This window comes from Cynocephalus volans, chromosome 5 (genome assembly GCF_027409185.1).
Source record: "Cynocephalus volans isolate mCynVol1 chromosome 5, mCynVol1.pri, whole genome shotgun sequence".
NCBI classification, from domain to species: Eukaryota; Metazoa; Chordata; class Mammalia; order Dermoptera; family Cynocephalidae; genus Cynocephalus; species Cynocephalus volans.
In genome coordinates, this window is record NC_084464.1 from 112,598,740 (window position 1) to 112,621,219 (window position 22,480).

General features: G+C 42.1%; 1 protein-coding gene across 4 annotated transcripts in view; it reads right to left on the reverse strand.

The window, feature by feature from the left end:
• Positions 1-22,480, reverse strand: part of SLC22A16 (solute carrier family 22 member 16) — a 56,827-nt gene that overhangs the window by 31,006 nt on the left and 3,341 nt on the right. Inside the window, exons 1-3 of one of the 4 annotated variants that reach the window (XM_063097345.1) lie at positions 21,454-21,503; positions 21,005-21,072; positions 4,226-4,705 (exon numbers count right to left, since the gene is read on the reverse strand). In XM_063097345.1, coding sequence (XP_062953415.1) covers positions 4,226-4,629 — 404 coding nt within the window. In that variant the 5' untranslated portion in view covers positions 4,630-4,705; positions 21,005-21,072; positions 21,454-21,503. Of the gene's footprint in view, positions 1-4,225; positions 4,706-21,004; positions 21,073-21,309; positions 21,411-21,453; positions 21,504-22,480 lie in introns of those variants that run through there. The other 3 variants (XM_063097344.1, XM_063097343.1, XM_063097346.1) reach the window with 3 other exon arrangements.

Genomic DNA, 22,480 nt, shown 5'->3' on the forward strand with positions numbered 1-22,480 from the left:
ATATGTTACACCAATAGAATGAAGAAGAAAACTCATACGATCATTTAAGTAGACAAAGAAAAAGCATTTGATAAAAATCCAACATCCCCCTACATGATAAAAACACTCAAAAAATTAGGTTAGAGGGAATGTACCTCAATAAACGTCACATACAACAAACCCACAGCTAATATCATACTGAATGGACAAAAATCAAAGGCTTTTCCTCTAAGATCTGGAACAAAACAAGGACACCCACTTTCCCCACTCTTAATCAACATAGTACTGGAAGTTCTATGTGCAATAAGGCAAGAGAAAACAAGAAGGGACATCCAAATAGGAAAGAAGGAAGTCAAATGATCCCTATTTGCAGATGACATGATCCTATACATTGAAAACCCTAAAGACTCCATCAAAAATTTACTAGAACTAAATAAATGAATTCAGTAAAGTGGCAGGATGCAAAACCAACATACAAAATTCAATAGCCTTCCTATACACCAATAACAAAATAGCCAAAGAAGTAATCAAGAAAGTAATCCCATTCACATTAGCTACAAAAGAAAAGAAAAAGAAAGAAATATCTAGGAGTAAATTTAACCAAGCAGGTAAAAGTCCTCTACAATGAAAACTATAAAACACTGGTGAAAAAATTTAAAGAAGACACATAAATGGAAAGATATCTCATGTTCATGGGTTGGAAGAATTAATATCATCAAAATGTCCATATTACCCAAAGCAATCTACACATTCAACACAATCCCTACCAAAATACCAATGACATTCTTCACAAAAATAGAAAAAAGATGATCTTAAAATTTGTATGGAACCACAAAAGACCCCATATAGCTAAAGCAATCCTGAACAAAAAGGACAAAGTTGGAGGCATCATGCTTCCTGACTTCAAAATATGCTATAAAGCTACTGTAACCAAAACAGCATGGTTATATAGCATAAAAACAAACACATGCCCAGAAATAAATTCACACATTTACAGCCAACTGATTTTCAACAAAGACATCAAGAATATACAATGCAGAAAGGACAGCCTCCTCAGTACACAGTTCTGAGAAAACTGGATATCTACATGCAGAAGATTGAAACTAAACCCCTATCATTTATCATACACAAAAATCAACTCAAAGTGGATCAAAGACCTAAATTTCAGACCAAAAACTATGAAACTAACAGAAGAAAACATAGGAGAAACACTACACAAAATGGGAGCAGGCAGTGCTCTTTTGAGCTAGACTATAAAGGCACAGGCAACTAAAGCAAAAATACATAAATGGGACTACATACATCAAACTAAAAAGCTTCGGCACAGCAAGGGACACTGCCAAAAAAGTGAAGAGACAACCTACAGAATGGAGGAAAGTGTTTGCAAACTACATATCAAACAAGGGGCTAATAACCAAAATAAATAAGGAACTTAAACAACTCAAGAGCAAAAAACAAATAACCCAACTAAAAAATGGGCAAAAGACCTGAACAGATGTTTCTCAAAAGAAGACATGCAAATGGCCAACAGGTACATGAAAAAATGGTCAACATCATTAATCATCATGAAAATACAAATTAAAACCACAACGAAATATCATCTCACTACAGTTAGAAAGGCTATTATCAACAAGACAGAAAATAACAAATGCTGACGAGGATGCAGAGAAAAAGGAACTCTCCTACATTGCTGGTGGGAGTGCAAATTGGTACAGCCACTGTGGAAAACACTACGGAGGTTCCTCAGAGAACTGAAAATAGATCTACCCTATGACCCAGCTATCTCACTACGGGGTATATATCCAAAGGAAATGATATCAATACATCAAAAAGACACCTGCACTCCCATGTTCATCACAGCACTATTCACAATAGCCAGGAGATGGAATCAACCTAAATGTCTATCAGTGGATGAACAGATAAAAAACCTGTAGTGTATATGCACAACAGAATATTGCATATCCTGTTTGCAGCAACATGGATGGAACTGGAAACCATCATATTAAGTGAAATAAGTGATTTAATTCTTAAAGTTTGAGATTTTCTCTGTAGAGTAGCTCCACACTGGAGCTTCCTTTTTGTTAGATTTTGTTACATCACTCCACTATGCACTTTTTGTTAGATGTATCCATATATATTTCATATGTTTAGGCTTCTACTGTGACATTTTTAAAATATGTATTTGTTACTTGTATATAGAAATATAATTAATTTTGATATATTGGCAATATATCCAGCAACCTTGTTAAATGCGTGTTAATTCTAATAATTCATCTGCCAGATTTTTTCTTTCTGAACTGTAATGGCTACAAATAGTGACTTTTTTTTTTCTTCTTCCTTTCCAATCTTCATGCCTTTCTCCCTTCCTCTCCTTCTCTCTCTCTTTTTCTCTCTTTCTCTCTCTTTTGCCTTGCAGCACCAGCTAGAATCTCCAGTATAACGCTAAGTAGAAGTGGTGTTTCACATATCTTTGTCTGTTCTTGATCTCAAAGGAAAAGCATCTAATATCTCACAATCATGATGTTCATGGTAAATCTTATTGTAAATACCCTTTATCAGTTAAGGACATTTTTCTACCTTTAGTTTTTCTCATGAATGGATTTTGAAATTTATCACATGCTTTACCTGTATTTATTGAGTTGATCATATGAATTTTGTCTTCTAATTTGTTAATGTGGTGAATTCCACTTATTAGTTTCTAATATTAAATATATTTCACACCTTTTCCCTCTGCCTCCCTGAATTTTAATCTTACATATTTCCCATCTTGTTGTCTCTCTGAGTTTTATTACTGATAATTTTTTTCTGAGCTATCTTCCATTTCTCTAATTCTTTCTTTAGCTTCATATACTAGGTTGTTAAAACTATCCGGGAGATTTATTATTTATTTATTTTGGCTTTTTCCTAGATGTTCTAGATATTTTTCAATTTTATGTCATTTTAAAATATAATTCCAGTTTTTCATCAATATTTTCAAGATTGTCTTCTAGTTTCTTTAAAATAGTAAACCAAGTCTACTGAATGAAAATAGTAATACATAGTATCTACGAGCATATTATGAGAAGTACAGCCCAGGCCATGACAAAGCTCTATAATTTTTCTTTGGACATGTTTGTCAGCCTCATTAGACTGGGCCCAAGGCAGGGATTTCTGACTTAAGCTATTGTGTTTAGGTCCCCAGTGCCCAACACATGCCTGCAAAATTCACAACTATGGAGACCAAATAAGATAATCTCTATGCTTTAGCACAGGAACTTAAAGTGTGGTCTATGTCCACACAGATAAACTTTCCTTTATTTTAAGAGTTATTTATATATTCATTATAATGTGAATTCTTTTAAAATATGGCTGTGCTATAGTTTGAATAATGGTGTCCCCTCCAAAATTCATGTTGAAACTTAACCCCAAATGCAACAGTATTAAGAGGTGTGGTCTTCGGGAGATGATTAAGTCACAAGGGAAGAGTCCTTAGCACCCTTATAAAAGGGCTCGAGATTGAAGAGAGTACTCTCTTGCCATTCTGTCCCTTCCATCATGTAAGGACACCAAATTTGACCCCTCCAGAGCAACAAGGAGCCATCTTGGAAGCAGACAGCAGCTCTCACCAGACACCAATCCTGCTAGCAGCCTCCAGAATCATAAGAAATAAATTTCTATTGTTTATAAATTACCTAGTCTGTGGTGTTTTGCTATAACAGCACAAAGAGACTAAGACAGGCTGGTATATCAAACCCACAATTCCACAGATGTTACTGCTTAGGACCAGGCTACTCCTCTTAAAAAAGACATCTACTTAAAGAAAAGAAAATATTCAAAATAATCAAAATACTATTGAGTGGTTATATGTCCCTGGTAGTTTTTCTGTATTAATTTTGCAATAACCCTTTGAGGTGAGTGATATTATTTTCATCACCGGCTTGTAAACAAAGATTCTGAAATACAGATAAGTTAAGCAATTTGCCCAGAGTCCACAGCTAAAAATAAATGAGAATAATAATAGCTAATAGTAAGTGGAAGAACTAGGATTTGAACCCAAGCAGACTATTTTCAGAGCCCATCCTCTTATCACTGTTATTTTGCATTCCCTAATAATGGATCAGCAAAGAGGCATGAATCTAGACAGAAGGTATAAAAATTATGGAGTTACTGGATTACTGAAATTTTGGACGTAATTCCCTGTCCAATAAGAAAATCAGTAAGAAAGTGAACCCTAACTAATGCGACAATCTTAAATATTTCATTTTACCTGTCTGCAAGGTGGCCAAATATCACTGCTCCCAACAGGACTCCAAACATAAATAGGGGCTGGATCAGAATTCTGAACCATTTTCGGTCACAGACCAGATTCCACTCGGTCACCACAGTGCTTTTCCACTTGCTTTGGTCATATAGGTAGCCATCCTCACAAAGAAAGTTACTCTTAGTGCCACTGTATTCATAGTCCAAATGTGATATGTTTTCCCTCCGGATCCTGCTGCACCTTGAAAGCTCCCAGATCTCACCATCCTGCAGCCGCACTGTAATGTGATCTTCCTGGCCTGGAGACAACAGGGCCCAGGTGTCCTCCAACCTCCAACTAGAGAGATTGTGGAAAATAACCTGACTCACATTGCCTGGGGGCTTGCAGGTATAGCGGGGGGTGAATGTCATGAACACAGAAGACAGGTAGTGGATACCACAAGAGATATTCTGGAAGGCACATATAAAATAGAGAAATATCTGGAATCTGCAAAGAGAAGAAAAACTCATTACTATGTCTGACCTATAGGCCAAAGAAGGACATAAATAAATACAAAGGGTCTCCATCATGTTTACCTTAACATACACACAGATGGATAGATACAATAATAATTATAGATATGGGTTTGTATACATACATATATTACCTAGCTCTGTCTACTGAATGGCCTAGAAGCAATGACATCCCAACAGTAACAAGCACACCCACTGCCCAGATCTTGGTTTCTAAATACCATTCTCCAATAAAAGACAGGAAAAATGGCTGACTCTAAGATCAGGACGGGGAGAATACAAGATAAGTTTGGAGTATCCTGTAGTATCAGAAAGTAAGCAAGTGCTCTCACTCATACGTAAAAGCTAAAAAAGTTGATCTCATAGAAGTAGACAGTAAAATAGTGGCTAGAGACTAGTAAGGGGAGGGGAAAGAAGGGAATAGGGAGAGGGTGGTCAGTGGATACAGAATTGCAGCAAGATAGGAAGAATGAGGTCTAGTGTTCTATAGCAGGGCAGGGAGACTACAGTCAACAACAAATTACTATATAACTTCAAGTAGCTAGTAGAGAGAATTTTGAATGTTCCTGCCACAAAGACATGACAAATGTTTGAGATAACGGATATGCTCATACCCTGATATGATGATTGCACACTATATAAATGTACCCAAATATCACACTGTACTTCATAAATATATTCAATTGTCAAGAGTCAATTAAGAAAAAATAAATAAAAAGAAAAATGTTTTTGAATAAATTAAAACAAAACAAAAAAAGGAAGTGCTCAAAAACCCAAAAGGATGAGGGCATGTCAAAGGGACACAGGAACCAACCTCAAAGAGCTCCCAATAGCCCAAACTGAAACAATTTGAGCAACAAAATAAATATAGTAGTATATCCCAAAGTATAAAATAAATATGCATGAATCCATACTGTGATGGTTTATTTTATGTGCCAACTTGACTGGAATAGGAGAGGCCAAGATAGCTGGTAAAAAAAACATTATTGCTGGGAGTGTCTGTGAGGGTGTCTCCACAAGAGATTAGCATTTTGAATTAGCAGACTGAGTAGAGAAGATCACCCTCACCAGCAGGGATGGGCAGCATCCAATCCCTCGAGGGCCTGAGTAAACCAAAAAGGCAAAGGATGTGCAAATTCACTCTGTCTGCCTCAGCCGGGACATCCATCTTCTCCTTCCCTAGACATCTGCACTCCTGGATCATGGGTTTTTGGACTTAGACCAGGACTTATGTCCTCCCACCCCTAGTTCTCAGGCCTTTGGTCTGGGACTGAATTGCACCACTGGCTTTACTGATTCTCCAGCTTGCAGACAGCAGATCATGTGATTTACAGACCTCCATAACCATTCGATACAACTCCTATAATAAATAATATACATTGATGGAGTTTGGATGTGTTGTCCCCTCCAAAACTCATGCGGAAATTTGATCCCCAACGTGGCAGTGTTGGAAACTGATTGAGTCGTGGAGGCGGATCCCTCATGAATGGATTAATGCTCTCCCTGAGGGGAGGGGAGATTAATGAGTGAGATCTCACTCTATTAGTTCCCGTGAGAACTGGTTGTTTAATAGACCCTGGCACCTCCTCTCTCCCTTGCTTCCTCTCGCCGTGTGATCTGCTTGTACCCACCAGCTGCCTGCCACTTCCCATCATGAGTAGAAGCAGCCTGAGGCCCGTGCCAGATGCAGCTGTCCCAGAATCATAAGCCAAATAAACCTCTGTTCTCTATAAATGACCCAGTTTCAGGTAATTTTGTTATAGCAACACAAAACGGACTAATACATATATATAAATATATATGTAAATATATATGTGTATATTTACAAAAGTGTGTGTGTGTGTATATATATATATACATATACACTGCCAAAACTTTATGGAAAAAATGGAACTAAAAGATAATACAAATCTTCCTGTGAACTTTTTGAAGATATCTCATATATCTCCTATTGGTTCTGCTTTTCTGGAGAACCCTGACAAACACCATACTGATATAAATAAATGATTGGACAAATAAGTAACAGGGAAAAAAGAGACTAATCTTTCTTACAGTAGAATTCCCATTACTATCTGTAGAACGTCCCGCTCTCCAGGAAGCGGAGTTTAATTCCTACAATTTACTCCTTGAGGATGGGCTGCACTTAGTGACTCATTTCCAAAGAACAGAGCAGGAAAAGAGGGAAAACAGTAACTTTTACAGCGGGGAAACCTGGCATACACCATCTTCACCATGTGATGAAGGTTATCATCCCCGGCGACAGCATGTGGATATGACGTACCCCCTCATGTGATGACAGGGGCACTTCACCTCTGTGGCTTTCTTTCCCAAAACCATAAATGTAGCTCAATCATAAGAAAACAACCCCAGATTGGGGATTATTCCACAGGTTGCCTGGCCACTCGCTACGTCAAAAGATTATGAAGGTCATAAAAAACATGAAAAGACTGAGAAAATGCCACAGACCAGAGGCAACTAAATGCAATGCGGTCCTCTAGACTGGATCCTGCAACAGGAACAGGACTGCTGGGTTGAATGTGTCCCGCAAAAGTTCATGCATTGGAAACTTGGTCTCCATTATTACAGTGTTAGAGGATGGGAAATCTGATTATGGTATTTGAAAGGTGGGGCCTTTGAGAGGTGATTGGATGGTGGGGACTGTGTCCTCGGGAGTGGATTAATCCGTTCTTGGAGTAACAGATTCACGGCTATTAGCATGGGCATGCACTGGTGGCTTTATGACAGCTCATGAGAGAGCTCGTGCCATTTTCACCATGTGATACCCTGCATTGCCACCGGACTCTGTAGAGAGTTCCCACCAAAAAGAAGGCCCTCACCAGATGTGCCCTCTGTGCTATGGACTTCCCAGCATTCACACTGCAAGGAATAAATTTCATTTTTTATAAATTACCCAATTTCAGGTATTCTGTTATAAGCAACAGAAAACAGACTAATACAAGGACATTCACAGAAAAACTGGTTAAATGCTGAAAAGTGTGTAGTTAGTTAACAGTAATGTACTAACTGATGTTTCTTAGTTTTGACAAATATGCCATGGTAATGTAAGATGTTAACAATGTGGGAAACCGGGTGAGGGGCATGTGGGATCTCTCTACACTATCTATGCAACTTTTCTGTAAATTTTAAATTATCCAAAAATAAAAAGTTTATTTAAAATTTAAAAAAATAAATGTAAGGTTCCCAAATTCAAAGACTCAAACCAACAGTGACATATTATCTGAAATAAAAATTGTCTCACAAGAACAATTGTGCCCACGGGACAGCAGGGTACAATATATAAAAGTTGGACTGTCCCACAAAATTCAAAGCCTGGAATTAAGAGTTGGAGCAGCTCGGGCTGGCCAGTTAGCTCAGCTGGGTAGAGCACAGTGTTATAACATCAAGGTCAAGGGTACAGATCCCCATACTGGCGAGCTGCCAAAAAAAAAAGAGTTGAAGCAGCCCCTTTGAGTGACTTAATTATTTAGATTGAAAACAGAATCAGTTCAGACAATGACCAACATTACTATAAAACTATTATTACAAGAAATAGAAAATAGTTCCCGTAAGATCAAACTGAGGGGGTTTCAAGATGGCGGCGGCTGCGGCGGCTGGCGCGGAGTAGCTGAGGTGGAAAAGGTGGCCACTGGGCCTCAGGCAGCCGGGAAACTTGTGGACCTTCCCCTGGCCATCTCTTAAGGGAGGACTGCTGCTGCTGGCCGGTCGAGGGGGCTCAACGCCACTTTGCCCCCGGCAGGAGAGGCTGCCTCATTTACAGGCAACAGCTTTGAAGTGTGGAGCAGGAAAAGAACTGATTCTTAGCTGCAAAAGTGAGTCTTGAAACAGGGAACACGGCGCCAGGGCTGCTGTGGATGCAGCCAAGATCCCGGAGACCGGGGCCGCACTGAAGAAGGCGGCCAGCTGCCCTATTCAGGATTCGAGGTTTCAGGCCGGCATTAAATAAGATTCCTGGGAGCGCCCGAGCGGCGCCGCGACTGAACAGCCCGAGGCGGCAGCGCCGAGAACACGGAAGGCAACAAACCAGAGACAGAGCGAGCGCCCGACCTGGCACAGCACTGTGAGTGATCCCTGGCACAGCTCTGTTCGGGGGGGTGGATGCCCACGCGGCTTCCGCCTGCACCACCAGGCCACTCATTGCCACGGTGCTGCCTCCATTTTCCCAGGTGCGGGCAGCTCCGCCCTGCTCGGCCATCACTGAGCCCATTTGCTTGGCCTGGCGCGGGGCTTTCCGGACCCTGCGGGCCGACCTCCTCTCCCACTCCCTCCGCGGTTCTCTGGCAGGGCTGTGGGTGTGGGGTGTCCCGACCAGTTTTGGGAGGGCTAGGAAGTACGGGCGGGCCGACTGTCACTCCACCACACCCTGGACTCCGCCCCGGTAAACTTCCTGTTACTGGGAGGCAGATACCATCTCTGCGACCACCAGTTTGGAAAAAAGCCTAACGAATTTCTGGTTGGGAATAGTGTGGTAGGAGAGTTCCCAGGTCCGCTTGAACCTGCCGGAGAGCAGGCTGCAGGCGGGCACTAGACTCGGTTTATACCGGGGGGATACAAAGGTGAACAAGACCCGAAAAAGATCTACACAGTGCTACAAAGGCACCCAGAGAGACCGGTCGTCTGTGCCTAGCAGAAACCTGGTAGACTTCCTGGGCGAGGCGGTGCTGAGCAGGGTCTTGAAGGCCCAGCTGATAGACGAGGGGTGCAGAACACACGCCCCAGCCCAGCACAGTGTGCACAGAGGGGGGAGACGTGCGGCCAGGGAGGCGGAGACTCGACAGGAACCACACACCCGGTGGGGTCGCCACTGCACGATCTAACAGCCTGGGCCAGAGCACACGGAACGGGGAGAAGTCCTGTACAGAAAGTGAAAGCTCAACAGAGATCACACACCCTGTGGTACGTGATCCACCAGCCCAGCAGAGTACAAGCTGACCAGAAAGGTGGCTCCCCGGAGAAGCCCAAGACCCGAGGCAACCACACACACAAGACACTAGAGGCCAACTGAGCAGTCACGGCGGGAGCCATACCAAATTGGCAACCACAGCAACATCCTAGTTAGTCATTAGTCTTAAACCGGTGGACTGTGAAACCCCCTGCCACAATGAATAAACACCAAAAAAAAGACACCAGAAATACAAAAAATCAAGAAAGTACACCACCAAAAGTTAATAAATCTCATACTCTAGATCCTATAGAACAAGAAGCCCTTGAAATAACTGACAAGGAATTTCGAGTGATAATTCTAAGGAAACTGAATGAGATACAAGAAAACTCAGCTAGACATCATGATGAAATGAGGAAAAGTATACAGGATCTGAAAGAGGAAATATACAAGGAAATCAATTTCCTGAAAAAAAATGTAGCAGAACTTGCTGAACTGAAGAAATTATTCAGCGAAATAAAAAACACAACGGAGAGTTTAACCAGCAGGCTTGTCGAAGTTGAAGAGAGAACCTCTGAACTTGAAGATGGGCTGTTTGAAATAACACAAGCAGACAAAAAGAAAGAGAAAAGAATCAAGGACATGGAAGAAAATCTGAGAGAGATATCAGACAACCTCAAGCGCTCAAATATCCGAGTCATGGGTATTCCAGAAGGGGAGGAAAATGGAGATTCCATTGAAAACATATTCAACAAAATAGTGGCAGAAAACTTCCCAGGTATAGGAAAAATCACTGATCTTCAGATCCAGGAAGCTCAACGATCTCCAAACGTATTCAACCCAAAAAGGCCTTCTCCAAGACATGTCATAGTCAAATTGGCAAAACTCAGAGACAAAGAGAGAATCTTAAAAGCTGCAAGAGAGAAGCGTCAAATCACCTATAAGGGAGCCCCAATCAGGTTAACATCAGACTTTTCATCACAAACCCTAAAAGCTAGAAAGGAATGGGATGATATTTTCAAAATACTAAAAGACAAAGATTGCCAGCCAAGAATACTCTACCCTGCAAGGCTATCCTTCCGAAATGAGGGGCAAATAGTATATTTCTCAGACAAACAAAAACTGCGGGAGTTCACTACCACACGACCACCCTTACAAGAAATCCTCAAGGGAGTACTGGGTTTGGTTCCTGAAAAATAACTACCACTGCCATAAAAACCCAAGAAAAATCAAAACCCGCTAGTACAATAAAAATGGCATTCATGAAGAGAAAACAAGCTAACAAAAACACTATCTACAACCTAAGGAACCAACAAACAAAGAAACCAAACAGTAAATCAGAAAGCAAGGAACAAAAGACACCTAAGACAACCAAACAACCAATAAAATGCTAGGAATAAATCAACACCTTTCAATAACAACTCTTAATGTTAAAGGCTTAAATTCCCCAATTAAAAGACACAGACTGGCTGACTGGATCAAAAAGCAGGACCCAACTATATGCTGCCTACAAGAGACCCACCTCACCCATAAAGATTCACACAGACTAAGAGTGAAAGGATGGAAAAAGATTTACCATGCAAACAGAAAAGAAAAACGAGCTGGAGTGGCTATTCTTATATCTGACAAAATAGACTTTAAACTAAAAACCATAAAAAGAGACAATGAGGGACACTACTTAATGATAAAAGGACTGATCCATCAAGAAGACATAACAATCATAAATATGTACGCACCCAATGTTGGAGCAGCCAGATTTATAAAACAAACTCTATTAGACCTAAAGAAGGAAATAGACACTAATACCATAATAGCAGGGGACCTGAACACTCCACTGTCAATATTAGACAGATCATCTAGGCAAAGAATCAGTAGAGAAACACAAGATCTAAACAAGACTCTAGACCAATTGGAATTGGCAGATATCTACAGAACATTCCACCCAACAACCTCAGAATATTCATTCTTCTCATCAGCACATGGATCATTCTCCAGGATAGATCACATATTAGGTCACAAATCAAGTCTCAATAAATTCAAAAAAATTGGAATTATCCCATGTATCTTCTCAGACCACAATGGATTAAAACTAGAAATTAATAACAAACAAAACTCTGGAAACTATACAAACACATGGAAATTAAACAGCATTCTACTTAATGACATATGGGTCCAAGAAGAAATCAAGCAGGAAATCAAAAAGTTTATTGAAACTAATGAAAACAATGATACATCATACCAAAACCTGTGGGATACTGCAAAAGCAGTATTGAGGGGAAAATTTATTGCATTAAATGCTCACTTCAGAAGAATGGAAAGATGGCAAGTGAACAACCTAACACTTCACCTTAAAGAACTAGAAAAACAAGAACAATCCAATCCTAAAGTTAGCAGACGGAAAGAAATCATTAAGATCAGAGCAGAACTGAATGAAATTGAAAACCAAAAAACAATTCAAAAGATCAACGAATCAAAAAGTTGGTTTTTTGAAAAGATAAATAAAATTGACAAACCATTAGCTTGGCTAACAAAAAAAAGAAGAGAGAAGACTCAAATAACAAAAATTAGAAATGAAAAAGGCGATATTACAACTGATTCATCTGAAATACAAGGAATCATTCGAGACTACTATAAACAACTATACGCCAACAAATTTGAAAATCTGGAGGAAATGGATAAATTTCTGGACACACACAAGCTCCCAAAACTGAACCGTGAAGACGTAGAAAATTTGAACAGACCAATAACAATAAAGGAGATTGAAGCTGTTATCAGAAGGCTCCCAACAAAGAAAAGCCCAGGACCAGATGGATTCACAGCAGAATTTTACCAAACATTCAAAGAGGAATTGACACCGATTCTTTACAAACTATTCCAAAAGATTGAAACGGACGCAAATCTCCCAAACTCATTCTATGAAGCAAACATCATCCTGATACCAAAACCAGGTAAAGATATAACCAAAAAAGAAAACTACAGGCCGATATCCTTGATGAATATAGATGCAAAAATCCTCACTAAAATACTAGCAAACAGAATACAGCAACACATACGAAAAATTATTCATCACGATCAAGTGGGATTCATCCCAGGGATGCAAGGTTGGTTCAACATACGCAAATCAATAAATGTGATACACCATATTAATAAACTCAAACACAAGGACCATATGATCATCTCTATAGATGCTGAAAAAGCATTTGATAAAGTTCAGCACTCATTCATGACAAAGACCCTCTATAAGTTAGGTATAGAGGGAAAGTATCTCAACATAATTAAAGCCATATATGCCAAACCCACTGCCAATATCATCCTGAATGGGGAAAAGCTGAAAGCTTTTCCTTTAAGAACAGGCACTAGACAAGGATGCCCACTCTCACCACTCCTATTCAACATAGTGTTGGAAGTACTAGCCAGAGCAATCAGAGAAGAGAAGGAAATAAAGGGCATCCAGATTGGAAAAGATGAAGTCAAACTGTCCCTGTTTGCAGATGACATGATCCTATATATCGAACAGCCTAAAACCTCTACAAAAAAACTGTTGGAATTGATAAATGATTTCAGCACAGTAGCAGGATACAAAATCAACACACAAAAATCAGTAGCATTTCTTTTCTCCAATAGTGAACATGCAGAAGGAGAAATCAAGAAAGCCTGCCCATTTACAATAGCCACCAAAAAAATAAAATACTTAGGAATTGAGTTAACCAAGGAGGTGAAAAATCTCTATAATGAGAACTATAAACCACTGCTGAGAGAAATTAGAGAGGATACAAGAAGATGGAAAGATATTCCATGCTCTTGGATTGGAAGAATCAACATAGTGAAAATGTCCATACTACCCAAAGTGATATACAAATTCAATGCAATCCCCATCAAAATTCCAAAGACATTTTTCTCAGAAATGGAAAAAACTATTCAGACATTTATATGGAACAATAAAAGACCACGAATAGCCAAAGCAATGCTCAGCAAAAAAAATAAAGCTGGAGGCATAACACTACCTGACTTTAAGCTATACTACAAAGCTATAATAACCAAAACAGTATGGTACTGGCATAAAAACAGACACACTGACCAATGGAATAGAATAGAGAATCCAGAAATCAACCCACACACTTACTGCCATCTGATCTTTGACAAAGGCACCAAGCCTATTCACTGGGGAAGGGACTGCCTCTTCAGCAAGTGGTGCTGGGATAACTGGATATCGATATGCAGGAGAATGAAACTAGATCCATACCTCTCACCGTATACTAAAATCAACTCAAAATGGATTAAGGATTTAAATATACACCCTGAGACAATAAAACTTCTTAAAGAAAACATAGGGGAAACACTTCAGGAAATAGGACTGGGCACAGACTTCATGAATACGACCCCAAAAGCACGGGCAACCAAAGGAAAAATAAACAAATGGGATTATATCAAACTAAAAAGCTTCTGCACAGCAAAAGAAACAATTAAAAGAGTTAAAAGACAACCAACAGAGTGGGAGAAAATATTTGCAAAATATACATCTGACAAAGGATTAATATCCAGAATATATAAGGAACTCAAACAACTTTACAAGAAGAAAACAAGCAACCCAATTAAAAAATGGGCAAAAGAGCTAAGTAGGCATTTCTCTAAGGAAGATATCCAAATGGCCAACAGACATATGAAAAGATGCTCAACATCACTCAGCATCCGGGAAATGCAAATAAAAACCACATTGAGATACCATCTAACCCCAGTTAGGATGGCTAAAATCCAAAAGACTATGAACGATAAATGCTGGCGAGGCTGCGGAGAAAAAGGAACTCTCATACATTGTTGGTGGGACTGCAAAATGGTGCAGCCTCTATGGAAAATGGTATGGAGGTTCCTTAAACAATTGCAAATAGATCTACCATACGACCCAGCCATCCCACTGCTGGGAATATACCCAGAGGAATGGAAATCATCAAGTCGAAGGTATACCTGTTCCCCAATGTTCATCGCAGCACTCTTTACAATAGCCAAGAGTTGGAACCAGCCCAAATGCCCATCATCAGATGAGTGGATACGGAAAATGTGGTACATCTACACAATGGAATACTACTCAGCTATAAAAACGAATGAAATACTGCCATTTGCAACAACATGGATGGACCTTGAGAGAATTATATTAAGTGAAACAAGTCAGGCACAGAAAGAGAAATACCACATGTTCTCACTTATTGGAGGGAGCTAAAAATTAATATATAAATTCACACACACACATACACACACACACACACACAAACCGGGGGGGGGCGAAGAAGATATAACAACAACAATTATTTGAAGTTGATACAACAAGCAAACAGAAAGGACATTGTTGGGGGGGAGGGGGGAGGGAGAAGGGAGGGAGGTTTTGGTGATGGGGAGCATTAATCAGCTACAATGTATATCGACAAAATAAAATTTAAAAAAAATAAATAAATAAAAATTAAAAAAATAAATAAATAAATAAAAAAAAAAAAAAAAAAAGATCAAACTGAGGTAAAATTGCACCTCTGACACTTGACCTCCATCTCCTTCCTGCTTTGCAGACCTGCCCACCCCACCACATCCCGGTGGTCCATCTCACTGGAAGGTACTACTGACCATCCTTTCACTCAGCAGTTCTCACACGTTTTGGTCTTAGGAGCCTTTATAGTCGTACAAATTTGGGGGACCCCAAGGGGCTTTTCTTCATATGGTCATACCTATCAATATCTATGTACTAGAAATTAAGATAGAGAAATTTTACAATATTTATTAATCCGCTTAAATATAACAATAATAAACCCATTGCATGTTAACATTAAATAACACACAGCTGTAGTTTTCAAAACGAAATGAAACAAAACTAGTGAGAAGGGTGGCGCTGTTTCACGTTGGCTACTGCATGACAGCTGGCTTCTCATACCTGCGACCGCGGCCAGTCCGGTGCCTATTGCAGGCCATCCGGCCTCCGGAAAACCCCACTGTACTTTCGCAAGAGAATGAGTAAAGGAGGCAGCTGAGTCTCAGGACAACAGTCATGGCCTTGCAGACCCCAGATGCCTCCCAGAGCTCTGCAGATCACATCTTGAGCCCTGGTGGTCTAACCTGTTCCTTCTACACTACTCCCTGTCCACTGCTTTTTCCCCCGCACACTAAATGCCTTCTTTCAACCCTTCTTTATCCTCACCGCCTGCTTCCCCCAGTCCCACCTCTTCTATTTACTTCCCCCTTTTCCAGTCTCATTCATTTACTCATTTTCTCCATTTTTCCTTCCATTCTGTGACCACAATATGCAAGTGAAGTATTGGCTCTGTTACTTATGTTGATTTTTTAGAGAACGCTAAAGTGTTTTCTATTTCTCTACCAAACCAGCAACAAAAAAGTCCCATAAAAGGTTTATGTAAAGCCCCATCAGGGCAGAAACTGTGGCTCAGTCACTTCAGTGTCTCCTGTAGCACAAAGCGTGGTGTGCAGTGCACTAGATATAGACTGTTAGAGAATGCCTCGGGCTGAAAATGAACAGCGCATACTCAATACCGCTGGTTAGGAGAGAGATTTAATAGGCCGGTGTATCCAAAAAACTCTGACTGGGTTCCCCGTCAGTAAAAAAAAAAAAAAAGAAAAGAAAAAAATTGTGTGTGTATGTATGCATGCATGCGCACATGCAGACATATAGAATGAGTGTATATACATACACATATTCATATAATACTAAATTAACATAATTTATATTGAAATATAAATTTGCATATGTGTATTTTTACTTCTATACATGCATTCATATGTATAATGGGTGTTTTTTATGGCACTCCAAAGGATCGTCTGTGCCCATCACGGGGGTGAACACAACCCCAGTTTGGAGACTATCGCGAGTGACAATGCTAGGCAAAGTCACAGAGTGCTGCTGTGAAGTATAAACCCAGTGATCTCCCCAAGTCCTCACAGATAACTGCCAGGCTGGTACATGGCCACCATTCCTCACATCTCATAGAATCTCACGTAGATCAATAATAAGTATAAAACGGAATCATTTTAAAGTGCTGACAGCACAGGTTGGTCATGTTGGCCACAGTTTCAAAGCTGAACTCTGTATCTGGCACTGGCCCTGGTAGCTAGTGCAGAGGAAAAAACACAAAGCCAAAGGCAGGTAGGAATTAAGCAGCTTCCTTCTAGCTACAGAGGAGAGGAAGAACACTCAAGTTACTATTCTCAGGGTCTCTTTGGGATGTGCAGCCAAGAGAAGATCTTGGAGCCCTGATTAGTCCTTGAGGCTAATGGGAACCAGCTCTGTTTTTTCAGAAAAGGTGCCTCTCTCAGAAGGAAAATGATCATAAATCAGCCTACATCTATTCTACACAGAGGATCTGGACAGGAACAGCAGGCTGAGAAGACAGGCCTGAGTTGCTCTGGTTCAAAAGACCCCAGAAGCTAAGATCCTGGCTTGAAAGAGTAGTGCTGAACCGTCACCCCTGCAGATCAGAGCCCCTGTGCACTGGCTGCTGTCACCACAGAGCCTCAGGGTCAGGTTCTGCCCTTAGCCTGCGACCACATGGAGGTGAGCACCTGGCATGGCCAGTAGGTCACCTGCCCCCAGGCAATTGGCTTGACCATTCAGGAGGTGTTTCTTCCTTCCCCAGCATTTTCTCAGGAAGCATTTTATAACCTGGAGGAATAATCACTAGCAAGAATGGCTCGGTTAGAGATTCTCAAGCCTACAATTCCATCCCAACAGTTCTGCTTCTATCAGGCAGATTCTAGATTGGCCTCATGTCATGCAGCAAAGGTCATTTCTCCTCGCCCTTGCTCAGTTTACACCTGCTGCTTGTGCTGCATATAACACCATATTCAGCATTCTCTTAGTCATTGTGCACATTCTATTAACACCTTATGTTTGACCGTGCTTTAAAGTTTAAGCACTTTCACGCTCATTATCTCATTTAATCATTTCAACACACTTCAAAGTTTGTAGGCAAGCTGAAGTTTAATGATCAAAAAAATCTCTCTCTGCAAGTCACTCATGTAAATAAAATGAAAAGCCTATCTTACTTAAGAAAATAGTTTATATTTACTATTTTTTTTGTAAGAACAAGCACATAAGTGTGTCTACTTTGCTACAAGATATTAAACTAACAGGTGTTACCACCTGCCCTTGAAAGTAATAAAACTTGACTTCCCTAAAAGTGACCAGTAGTCAACATCATAAAGATGTCAATGTTTGTGAAGTTAATTTATAAATTTAATTTTCAGTACTGTCTGTAACTGCAAAACATTGAAAACTTAAATGTCCATCAACAGGAGATTGGTCAAAGAAATTACTTTAAAGAGTAAATACTGCGAGGAAGATGCCAGAGGGAATGGGCAGTGTGGAGTTTTTTCACTAAAAGACAACTCCTAGGGTCTAAAACAGATTGGGAATCACCCTACCCAAACCACACAGTGTAGTTTGTGGTGGACTAGCATTTACTTGCCAGCCACTGCGGCAATAAACGCCTTGGGCATCAGGTCTTCTTGAAACCAAATCCTTTTTGGGGCCTAAGAGGCATCCTACAATAACAATCCCATATGACTATGACTGAAAATGTAACATAAATCATGTATGATGCACATATTTATAATTCTTTGACTCCACTCCACAAATTTCAACTCAGCAAACTATGACACTGCCCCTGCAAACAGCAGACATGTTTTGCTTGTCTAAAGTTTACCTGAGGCATTTGGGTTTGTTACCCAACTAGTCTCGTCAGCTGAAGCAACTCCACCACCGAAAAGCTCACATTCTGCTCTCTGATAATGACCTCCCACCCCTCTAACTCCCAGTGAAGTAATGCCCTCTTTCTAAGAGCAGGACCGACGCCACTAGAGATAGCCCCTCTATTGTGTAAAAGTTAGGCAGGGAAAGTGGGGGTGGGATGGGAGGAGCTCTGCTGACTGCAAAATTATCTCATGTACTGTTGGCTTGCTTGCACTGGCTAATACCTCTTGGCGCAGTGAACAGGCAACCGAGTTGCCCACCCATGCTTGCAGCTTTAAAAACCGAGAACAAAGACGGTTCAGGGCCGCAACTTTGAATTGGCTGGTGCGGTCCGGCTGCTGGAAATAAAAATCTTTTTCTCTTTTTTCTATATCGGTCTCCAAGGGTGTTTTTTTCTCTCGACGCCTATAACACCATCATCCTTCCCACTGGCCCCATTGCAGCACCACCAGGTGTGTCCAGTCTTTGGGTCCTACCAGCTTCTCCCATTTATTGCTGCCTTCCTGGCCTCAGTTCCTTCCCCAGCCAGGTGACCCCCACGGTCATCACTAAAACCATTCTTTCTCTCTCTCTTTCTCTCTCTCTCTCTCTCTCTCTCTCTGTCTCTCTCTCTCACACACACACACACACATACCAACACACACAGCATCCACCCTGGCAGGTCTCTGAAGCTAGGATTTGTCGTTTTGCCTCAACCCTCGTAATTTTGAGTCAAGAGGTCTAAGGTGGGGTTCAGGACTCCAAGGAGATTCTGATATGGGTGAAAATACTGCCCCAGGAAATCTAGTTCTCTGGTTAAACTATATGCTGATGCAAGCTCTGAAATTCAAAAATATTTGACAATTATTTTGGACCAAAAGGAATTCTCATAAACAGATTATGAAGATGTAATTTGTTAAAACCACTTTGCAAAGCTGTCTGGCAGCTGACTACATGCACACTGTGACAGCATCTCCTGGGCATATAACCAAGAAAATGTGTACACAAGTGCCCCAAAAGACGTATGCAAGAAAGAGCATTCATATACAACCTGGAGACAATCTAAATGTCTGTTGACAGTAAATGAATAAACTGTGGAATATTCATGCCATGAAACACTACATAGCAATGAAACTAAACAAACTACTGTGACATAAACTATGGGTGAATCTCACAATGTCAAACAAAAGAAGCCAGATATAGAGTATGTTCTTTTTCACTCCATTTATATAAAGTTTATAATCAGGCAAAACTTACGTATGGTTGGATATAAGGACAGTAGTGAGTTTGGAGGAGAGGGAGAGAGTACTTCTTGGGAGAGAGTATGAGAAGGGATGATCTGGGTGGGGGTAACATGGGTGTGTTCCCTTTAGAATGATTCATTGGGTTCTAGATTCTGGTGCACATTTTTCTGTATATATGTGATAATTCAAAAGTTTTATATCTACAAGGCCCAGGGAGAGGGAAATGTATTTTAGCAATGACTCTGCTGAGTCCTGTTGGGATGGGTGCCAAGGCATTCCAATCTGTCCACAAGGCACCAACCAGCTGGATTTCAGCCTTGGATGGCCTGAAAACAAGGAGGCTGCTTTCCTGAGCAACAGATTACCCAACTGCCTATTGGATGTCTCCGCTTGGAATTCCCACAAAGAACTCAAGGTAAACAAGTCTTAAACTGAGCTCAGTATCTAAGCCCCAAGCCTGCCTCATCTAGAGTACAGCTTTCTGAGTTTAGAGTCCCATCACCCACATAAACCAGAAGTCATGGGACTTGGGGGGTATGGGAGGGGGCCCACGGTCCCTCCCATTTCTCCTTCATGCCTTAGGGCCAGGAGGTCCCACCAATTGCACCTGTTAAAACTGCCTGGTCCTCACTGCCTGGACTCCCACTGCCTCAAGCCAGTCCCTATTGTCTCTCACCTAGGCTCTTACTTAGGTCTTCACTGGCATACCTGTCCCACCTCTTGCCCCTTCAGTGCACCATCTACTCTGCAAGGTTATCTCCCTAATACCCAAACTCCATGGCATGACATACAAAAATGCTCATAAGGATGATCGTAAGCTTACTTCTCACCTTCCTTCTCTACCCTCATACTTTGTACCCTCCAAGTAATAAACCACTTAGTGGCCCCAAAAAAGGCATGCTAGTTCACATAAATATGATCTCTACGTGCTAAAAGGGTCCCAAGCACTCTTTCCATTTAAATTTCCTTTTCCCTGTTGCAGGATAACCTCTTGAAAAACCAAAACCCTATTTCCTTAGGCATCTAGCATTCTAACATATCACTCTCTCCTTTACAAAGATTGTTGTCCCTCAAAGGTGTGTCATCCAAGTACTCAACCTAGGGCCCTTCCAGGACAACAGACTTATAAATACAACACACCTGGAGAGGTGCCCACAGCTGGAGAGACACACTCATGGAAAAAGACTCACACAACCACAACAGGCAGAAAACCCAGAGGCGCAGAAAAGCAAGGATGACCCAGGAAATAGACCCATGCAATCTGGGTGACAGGTGAAGAAAATTGCTTTTTACCTTAGATTTGCATCATTCTGTATAAAGAAGCATAACTGGTAGAATCCACCAAGGTTAAGAGCATGGACTCTGGAGCCAGACTGCAAAGGTTTAAATCTTGGCTATGTTACTTACCACCTGTGACCTTGGGCAAGATCCTTAACCTTTCTGTGCCTCAGTTTCCTCATCTGAACAATGGGCTACTGTGGGGATGAAATAAGTTAGTACATGGAAAGCACCTATGGTACATTGTAGGTGCATATAAGTGCATCCGGACGTCGCCCTCCCACTTCGCTGGGGAAGGAGGCAGTGGAGCTGTTTGACGGTCGCGAGCGCAGCGCGCGAAGCTCTCGCAACCGAAAGCAACAGACCCACCGGCGCCTCCACCCACGTGGCTCCCGTTCCACTCCCTACCCGACCCCCGACCCCTGACCCCCGACCTGCCGAAGTGCCCCACTCTGTCAAAAATCCGCTCCAAGTGGCCGGGACCCATGGCGCGGCCGTGCCCTGCGCGCCGAGCTCGCCGAGCGCCCGGGCTGCCGGCCCCGCGCCCCGCCCCGCCCCAACCGCCCCGCCCCGCCCACCCCGGCCGGCCGGCCGCGCCCACACACGCCGAGGCGCTCGGAACGCGCGCGGGGCGGACGCTGCTGCTCCCTCCGTCCCTCCGAGTCCCCCCAGCACGTCCGGCTTCTCCCCGCCGTGGCCACCTCCCCGCCGCACGGTCCGACCCTTGACATTCGCCGTGTCCGCGTGGTGGCCGGGCTCGTGGGAAGCCCCGGCGCCTCCGGATCGGTGGTGACCCCACTGCCCAGGGTGGGGATGCCAAGGCCCCAGCTCAGACTCGGAGCCGGAAGAACGACCCCGCCTCGAGGACGGCGCCCCTCCCGGCCAGCGGTGGCTCTCACACTTAGGGCCCGAGCACCCCCGCGGTCCTGTGCTTGGTTTTAAATGTACATCGATCTCTGGACTCCCCACGATTCAGCCTGTGCGGGTGGGAGAGGGCCAGGAATCTGATTTTTAGTAAGCGGACCAAGTCGTCCCAAGCCACGCGTTGAAGTGGACCGAGGTTTGGCACATACATACCCAACCTGGGCAAGGAAGGGGTGACCTTCCAACTGGAAGGCAGAAGGTAAATGGACTTTTGTGAAGAAAGTCCCAAGAGCTGGTCCACAGAGCCAAAGCAGAAAAGCCAGTTTCCAGCTCTGTTCACAGGGAGGGTCCCCTCCTCTGGTCAGCCTGGCTGTCACTGGCCCCACTGTGAGTGTGTCACTCTACTCTAAAAGCCATTGGACCATGAGCTCCTGAGGAACAGGGATGCATTCTCTTGGTCTCTTCTGTAGCCTCGGCGCCATGGCAAATGCCCTCCCTTTTGCCATTCTCATTTTTAAAATCTGAGCACAAATATTGCCCTCAGAAAAGTCTAACAGTTTGAGGGCCAAGACAGAGTTCCACCAGAGTAGAGCACAAAGAGTGGATTCTGATCACCCTGAGAAGTGGCAGGATCTTGCAACTCTTAGTCAAGGATTTTACAGTAACCGAATGGCAAATGGAACTCCCTGGATAGAGACTTAAGCAGAAGAGTGACAAGAACAAACTTGTACTTGAATAGAA